The 7391-nt window shown below is 37.4% G+C and overlaps 1 protein-coding gene across 1 annotated transcript in view; it reads right to left on the bottom strand.

The window, feature by feature from the left end:
- Positions 1 to 492: 492 nt before the first annotated feature.
- The window catches only part of col16a1 (collagen, type XVI, alpha 1), a 109024-nt gene continuing 102125 nt past the window's right edge, over positions 493 to 7391 (bottom strand). The window contains exons 56-65 of the mRNA XM_016251596.1: positions 7294 to 7347; positions 6666 to 6716; positions 6488 to 6577; positions 6340 to 6375; positions 5856 to 5900; positions 3802 to 3999; positions 3430 to 3493; positions 2928 to 3104; positions 2758 to 2835; positions 493 to 2660 (exon numbers count right to left, since the gene is read on the bottom strand). Coding sequence (XP_016107082.1) covers positions 2464 to 2660; positions 2758 to 2835; positions 2928 to 3104; positions 3430 to 3493; positions 3802 to 3999; positions 5856 to 5900; positions 6340 to 6375; positions 6488 to 6577; positions 6666 to 6716; positions 7294 to 7347 — 990 coding nt within the window. The 3' untranslated portion in view covers positions 493 to 2463. The remainder of the gene's footprint in view (positions 2661 to 2757; positions 2836 to 2927; positions 3105 to 3429; positions 3494 to 3801; positions 4000 to 5855; positions 5901 to 6339; positions 6376 to 6487; positions 6578 to 6665; positions 6717 to 7293; positions 7348 to 7391) is intronic.

Genomic DNA, 7391 nt, shown 5'->3' with positions numbered 1-7391 from the left:
ATATATATATATATGTGTGTGTGTGTGTGTGTGTGTGTGTAAGTTCAAATACTTGACTAATGTAGTTATTATTTAACTGATGAACTGAGATGAGGCATGGGAAGGTCTATTGGACTGCGAAGCTCGATGAAAAAATAGAAAATTAACATGCTAGACCAGGGGGTTTTCAATTTTTGGATTATGGATTAGGATCATTCTCGTGTGAGGGACCCCATCCTAAAATTTAAAAGCTAAATAAGTATAAAATATTATTTGGTTGCCTAGACCAAGTTTGAAAACTCCTACATCAGATGGTAGAAGACATAATGCATAGTACACCATTTGGGACACAGCTCATGTTTCTCACATTATTACACTGATTCATATTCTGATCACTATAGGTTACAACATTGTAGCCCATTGTAGCTTTGGATAAAAGCGTCTGCTAAATGACTAAATGTAGCCCCTTTTTAGTATAAGCAATTTTATTTCTATTTCCAAACCACCGCCCTCACCATCATATATGCTGTTATTTACAAAGTGTTGAAAATGTAACCGGAAACTCTGTACCCTTGTGCTCAATACTAAGTTTTTCAAGACATTTCAGTCATCCTTTTTGAATACAAAACTGTTGCTATTGTTACAAACTGAAGATAGATATGTTGTTTAGGGACTGACAAGTGAACAAGTCCATAGAGAACTATGCTTTCAAAACTTTTATTGCTTCTCTTAAGTTTCTTCAAAGAAAAATTTGCACACAAATGACTTTACTTACAAATAGCACTATGATGAGATGCATGATGATGGGGGAGATTTTTTTTAAAGCTTGGATAAAAAGAGGTTGAAAGGCCGATCTGAAATTGACTGCATAATTTGAGAAATGTGAATGGCTCTGCTAAAAAACTTTTCAGCTATCCTCCCAATATAGATACAGAGTCTTTCTCGCTATCTTCACACACACACACACACACACACACACAGACACACACACACACAGACCGAGGGAGCGACAAAGAGAGGATAAAGTGCAGAGTATAAAAGCATCAGACTGGCTGACGCACCAGAGAATCAGTGAGATGCTGTTTGCTTTAGAGATGACTGAACTCTGAAGGTTGGGTTCGGATGTTTAGGACGACTAGCAAAGCATATTTGAGATTAGAGTGTTCTAGAAGCACATGATGGTTCAGCTGCAAGTGGTACAGTATATCAAAGGAAATTCAAGTTTAAGAGTCCAGAGTGATGGAGGAGGAGATGTCATCACAGAGCTCATCGAGAGATATTTCATGTCACTGAAATATTCTTATAAAAATAAAATCTCTTTCCGTCCCGTGATACATCACAAAATTGCTTTCTAACCCAAAATTGCATATAAAACCTACCTTTACAAAGCATCCATTTGTTTAGAGCTTATAAAATTATTCCAAAATATCTGAGACGACCATAAAAAGGGCTGCCATGCTGATGTCATTTTTTTTTTTTTTAAGGAACAAAAAGTCATTACATATGAATATGTACAACATAAGCCCTTGGGGATGTTCATTTCGAATAATTAAAATAGTTAATTAGGTAACTGTATCTATGCCTAATGATAAACTCAAACTATTTAATATTAAACGGCTCACACCGTGGAAGGAATTATTCACTGGAAACAGATGGATATTTATGCCACAATGTCTTTGCTAAAGCAGTTAAATAGCAAAATTAGCAGCTGCCAAAACAACCCCCTCACAAAGATATTATTAAAGAAACATTCCAGATTCAATACAAGCCCTAGCAACAGCATCTGTGGCATTTTCTGCAGGAAATCTTTTTGGTTCATACCTCATTTTGAAAAAAAAATTAAATAAAAATTAAAAATAATGTTGTAAGTGCAAAACTGGCAAAAAAAAAATTTCATAAACTGAGGTATGAGTCAAAATAATTCCTGCATGAATCAACAGCATGCCATGGATGATTTTAACTTGCATTTAACTCAGAATATTGCTTTAATATTTAATAAAGGACCTTGAAGACTGGTGTGAAGTGTCAGATTGAAACCAATATATTTTATGGGGGCTGGAAAAGAAATGAAAAATGTTGAATGCTGAATAAATCTGGTCACCAGTAATGACTGTCAACACCTTATATGTCCAGGGATCTAGAAGTATATAATTGTAAAACACAAACTCAGAAATGATGCAAGTGGCATTATGGGCAAGTATTTAGGGGTTACGGCACTCAAGTTTGGGATGTTGCACCAAATTGTAGAGGTGTAAGTTAATGCTTAGCCTTTCTTCACTGGTTCATCAGCAGACGATAACTTATAAATGTCCCCATTGGTGGTGAACCAGTGTTTCGGCATTGCATCATGCGGAAAGGAAATTACATTAATCCTTTGGTTCTCCATGGATCTTCTCAGAAGCCTTAGCAGGTACAGGTAGGTAACTGTGAGAATGTCAATCAATGGGTACCATCCTCCATCTTTTACTTCTCTTAAACCACATTCTAGTACATGGGCCTATTGGGAGGTGGGCCCTTGGGATTGTACTCCACAGGCATACTCATACAGTCTGATGGGTGGCAACGACCATCCTTGCCCTTCGCTCCAGATGGTCCTGGAGGTCCAGGAACACCTGGGATGCCCTGCTGACCAGAAGAACCTGGTGGTCCCATCTTACCATAACCAGGAGGACCAGGAACACCTGAGAGGAACGGAAGGAAATTACAATAGAATAAATACCACAAAGTTGGCAAAATGACTTCCACTTTAAAATTGGCTTTGAAAACTTGGATTCAGACCTGGAGCACCCGGAGGGCCACTGTCTCCCATCTCTCCTACACCCTTATCTCCTTTCTCTCCCTTTACACCAGGGCCACCTGGGGACACATATGAAAGCATCCATGTGGAAGACTGGGCAAATGGACCATCAGCCTGATGTAGGAAACATTAGCACATTAGTTCCTCTTACCGGGTGGACCCATGGGTCCTTGTCTTCCTTCGCGTCCAATCTGCCCGGGGCGGCCCGGTATCCCTTGGGGACCTGGCATGCCTGGATTTCCATCTTTTCCTGGGGGTCCTGGTCGACCAGGGGATGCAACCATCTCCACAGGCATCTGCATTCGGGACATGTAGTAGCCCATACGCTCTGCAGGAACAAATGAACTTAAAACCAACCTAAAAAAATAATAATTATTAAAAGTGTACACTTGCCCCATAGACTTCAATTATAAGTGCAAAATTGTCAACATTTTTTTTTCTTTTACAAACTGATTTTAACGTGTATTTTAACTTGTATTTAACTCAGATTATTGCTTTAAAAGATACTAAAGGGCGTTAAAGACTGATGTGAAGTTTTGTGGTGGGCTGAAGAAGAAATTAAATCATCTTAAGACATTTTCTCTGTGAAATAAACTGTTTAGAAATTAAGTTTTAGTGCTTACAGATATGTCTGGTTACAAAAGTTCTCTCACCGTCAAAGATCTTTATGACCTGCTGCCTGATGAAGGACCTTAAGTCATCATAGTTTACAACAGCCTGGAAAAAAATAGATACAATTTGAAGTTTAAATACTCATATATATCTACTATTCTGCAAAACAAGATATCTTTTCCATCATCCACTAAAAATAACTGGACGCGGATGACAACATAAGCCTAATTTATTTATAAATGTCCACCCTCATGTAAAAAATATGGTGGATAAGGAACATAAAAAAACAAACATTGATTCTTAAAGTAGATACTGTTCAATATGATGCTATAGGCGGCATTGACTGTTTCTGTCAGTTAATAAACTCTCTTAACCAGGCTGTGTAGTGTGTACCATGAGTGAAAATGCCTCACATCATTCCCTGGGATTCCTGGTGGTCCGGTGGAACCAGCTGTTCCAGGTGAACCAGGGCTTCCCCTCTCGCCACGGGGTCCGACTGGTCCTATGATCCCTTCTGGTCCTTTGGAGCCAAAACCAAAGCCTCCTCCTGGTGGGCCGGGACGTCCGCGCTCTCCCGAGGGTCCCCTTTGCCCTGCAACTCCTGCTTCGCCCTGGATAGGATCAAAGGAACAGCTGTGATTTACTACACAGGCGATTCTAGGACAATGACCACGGGCTACTCAATGATCCCTGTAATAGCACCGTATAATAGGCTTTATATAGAAACTCATGCTCAGCACTATACAGTCCACAAAATAAAATCTTCAAGATCCGTCCCATCTACTTCTTTAATGATAAGGGTGACATGTATGAATACAGTGAATGCTAAAGTTTTGGCTAATAATTTCATTCTTGTTTGCATTCAGTTGTGATTTTCTACTTCCTGAAAAGCCCTCTGCTGGTTATGTATATTTTTATAACAATTTTTGTAAATTAGCTATTGATTAATCAATGCTGCTTAGTCAGGGTAGACTGCAGACGGGTGAGGGGTAGCTTTAATGGCTTGTATTGTAGCCTGTCTTTGCTTTGAAAACATGGGGGGAAAAAATTGGGAAACATTGGGAAAAGATGTGACAATACAATGTATTATACATGCCATGGTTCTGTATGTACAATGTATCTTACAATGTATTGTAAGGTTCTGTTACCTTGCGGCTTCATTTTTATTCAGATTTAATGAAAACAATTTAATTTTTTCCTTAAAAAGGTCCATATTACCCATGTAAACTAATTTCAACTTACAGTGTGCATGCCGTACAATAGTAAACCTATTTTACTGTTGTTAGCCCCAGAATTTTGTCTGGATTTATGAAGTGTCGTGAGAATAACGCATACAATCTGCAGAAACACTTCTGGACATTTAACACATTTATTTTTTATTAATTTACCAAATCACACTCTATTGAACTCAAAGTAGCTGAGCAGTGATATTTTAGCATTATTTATTTGCTATTTATCATTTTTAAATGAAATATTTCTATTTTTTAATATATATATATATATATATATATATATATATATATATATATATATATATATATATATATATATATATATATATAGTTTATGCAGTTTATTGTTATGTTTTCAGTTTACTTATATAAATTACAGTGTTGTCTAATTGTATTGGTTAAAATGCTAATTAATGCTAATAGTTACATATTTAAAAAAAGACACTGCCCCAAAAATATCTTCAATGTAGCTAGCTACTTTTTGCTAAGGGATTGTAAGGTTGGATATTTTTAATACTTTACAAGTAGCATTCCCAACACTAATGTTGTACATGTAGCAGTCTATATAGAGCAGCAGTGGCGAACTCCGGTCCTGGAGAGCCGCAGCCCTGCAGAGTACAGCTCCAACCCTAATTAAAACTCACCTGCCTGTAGCTTTCTAGTAACCCTTCAGACCTTGATTAGCTTGTTCAGGTGTGTTAGATTAGGGTTGAAGCAAAACTCTGCAGGGCTGCGGCTCTCCAGGACCGACATTCACCACCCCTGATATAGAGCAAGTCACTTGTTTACACATTTAAGGGCTTCTGCTAATGGGTCGAGGGAAAAGCACAGCTCTCATCTCATTCACACCTAAACTTCAAAAGCCTGACAATGCTGTCCTGTCACAGTGACAGGTAGAGGCTCCTCTATAGCTTTATTATGGAGCATAATGGTGTCACTATGTAAGCTGAGAGTGGTGTTCAAACAGGCTACTGTGGCAGATGAGGGAGGAAAAAACAAAAGAGTGAAGGCAAAGTGAGGTTAGATAACATGCTCTTGTGATTGCAGATGGAGCCACCTGACAACTTCATTGAACAAATGTAAGCACAAAAACAGGATGTGTTGAGCACACTTCGATGGGAGGGGAGAACTCTCTCTTATGCCTGAATAAGATGTATCCAAATGCATGTGAAAAGATGTCAGCGTTCAATGGTGCAAAGACATTATAACAGAGATGTGAAAACAATGCATCTTACCTTCTGTCCCTGTGGACCAGTTTCTCCTGGCAGGCCTGGGGCTCCCTGCGGTTACAAATAATTACAGGAGTGAAACTGGGACAAATAGTAGAAGTTTTGCAGTAATAATCATTGGGTCTATGTGCAAACACATTGCAATATCAACCAGAATTTGGTCTCATTTCGATTTTGAATGTTTCAATATAATTGCTTTAACCAGATTTTAATAATCCAATTAAGCCAAAATTCCAGCTGGGAGTTATCTTTGTTATTCACAAGTCTGTGTTGTGTAAACACCTAATTACACTGTAACTGCTTATACATTTTTTATCTGTGCATGTCCAAATAAAAGTAATTTAGCAGAGTTATAAATGTCCAACGATCAAATAAACACTTTTTCAGACCAAAGTGGAGACAGGTTCTTTGGAATTATTTGAATATTGTTATTAAGTTGAATACTGTGCATAAAAGTTGTATACAGGAGCAAATCAAAGGAGATACTTACATCTTTAGCTGCTGCTCCATCACTTCCCGGTTCACCCTACAGAAAATAAAAAAACAGGGACAGAAAAAGGTTTAAAAGAATAATTTAATTAGACACTATAAATATTTATTCATATAAATATTATGGTAAACCAACTTTAGGTACTAACCATCAGCCCTGGATGTCCTGGGAGCCCTGGTGGGCCAGGTAATCCAGACTGTCCTCTCTCTCCTGCCTCACCTTTGTCTCCCTTAATGCCCTGGTAAAGAACAAGAAGATACAGTAAAGCATTCAAACGATTAAAAACATCTCTGAGATATTATTTGTTTTAGAAGACTTTTGCTCACCACTCCAGCTGGCCCAATTGGTCCTGGTGGTCCTGAAGATCCAGCAGCACCCTAGACATTTCCAGTTAAAAGTGTTAATTTACCATATTCTCAAGTAGTTTATCTGTACTCTACCATTCAAAACTTTGAGGTCAGTAAAATGTCTTGTTGTCAAGAAATTAATACTTTTATTGAGCAAGGATGCATGAAACTGATCAAAAGTGAAAGTAAAGGCATTTACAATGTTACAAAATATTTATATATTTCAAATAAATTATTTTAGTAATTTTTGCTTTTTCTATTCATCAAAGAATCCTAAAATAACAACTGTTTTTTCAACACACCAAATCAGCATAATCAAATGATTTCTGAAGGATCATGTGACACTCAATACTGGAATAATGATTCTAATTTGCCATCACAGAAATACATTACTCTTTAAAATATTTTCAATTAGAATATGGCTATTTTAAATTCTAATACTATTTCACAATATTACTGTTCTCTTGATCAAATTCCTGCAGACTTGGTGCGCACAAGAGACATCTTTCAAAATATATTAAAAAAAAAATCCTACCAACCCCAAACTGTTGAATGGTAATGTACAAACCCAAAAATGTGTAGATTACAAGATATTTTAAATACTTACCACATGTCCTGGAGCTCCAGGTGGTCCTTGTGGTCCGGAAGGACCAGGATCTCCCTAAAATGTGAGTAAAAAAGTTGTGTCGTGTAAAAAAGACATGT

The sequence above is a fragment of the Sinocyclocheilus grahami genome, unplaced genomic scaffold (genome assembly GCF_001515645.1).
Source record: "Sinocyclocheilus grahami isolate Dianchi unplaced genomic scaffold, SAMN03320097.WGS_v1.1 scaffold1060.1, whole genome shotgun sequence".
In the NCBI taxonomy this organism is placed as follows: domain Eukaryota; kingdom Metazoa; phylum Chordata; class Actinopteri; order Cypriniformes; family Cyprinidae; genus Sinocyclocheilus; species Sinocyclocheilus grahami.
The sequence above is the reverse complement of the archived record's forward strand: the minus strand, read 5'-3'. Positions and strand labels throughout refer to the sequence as shown.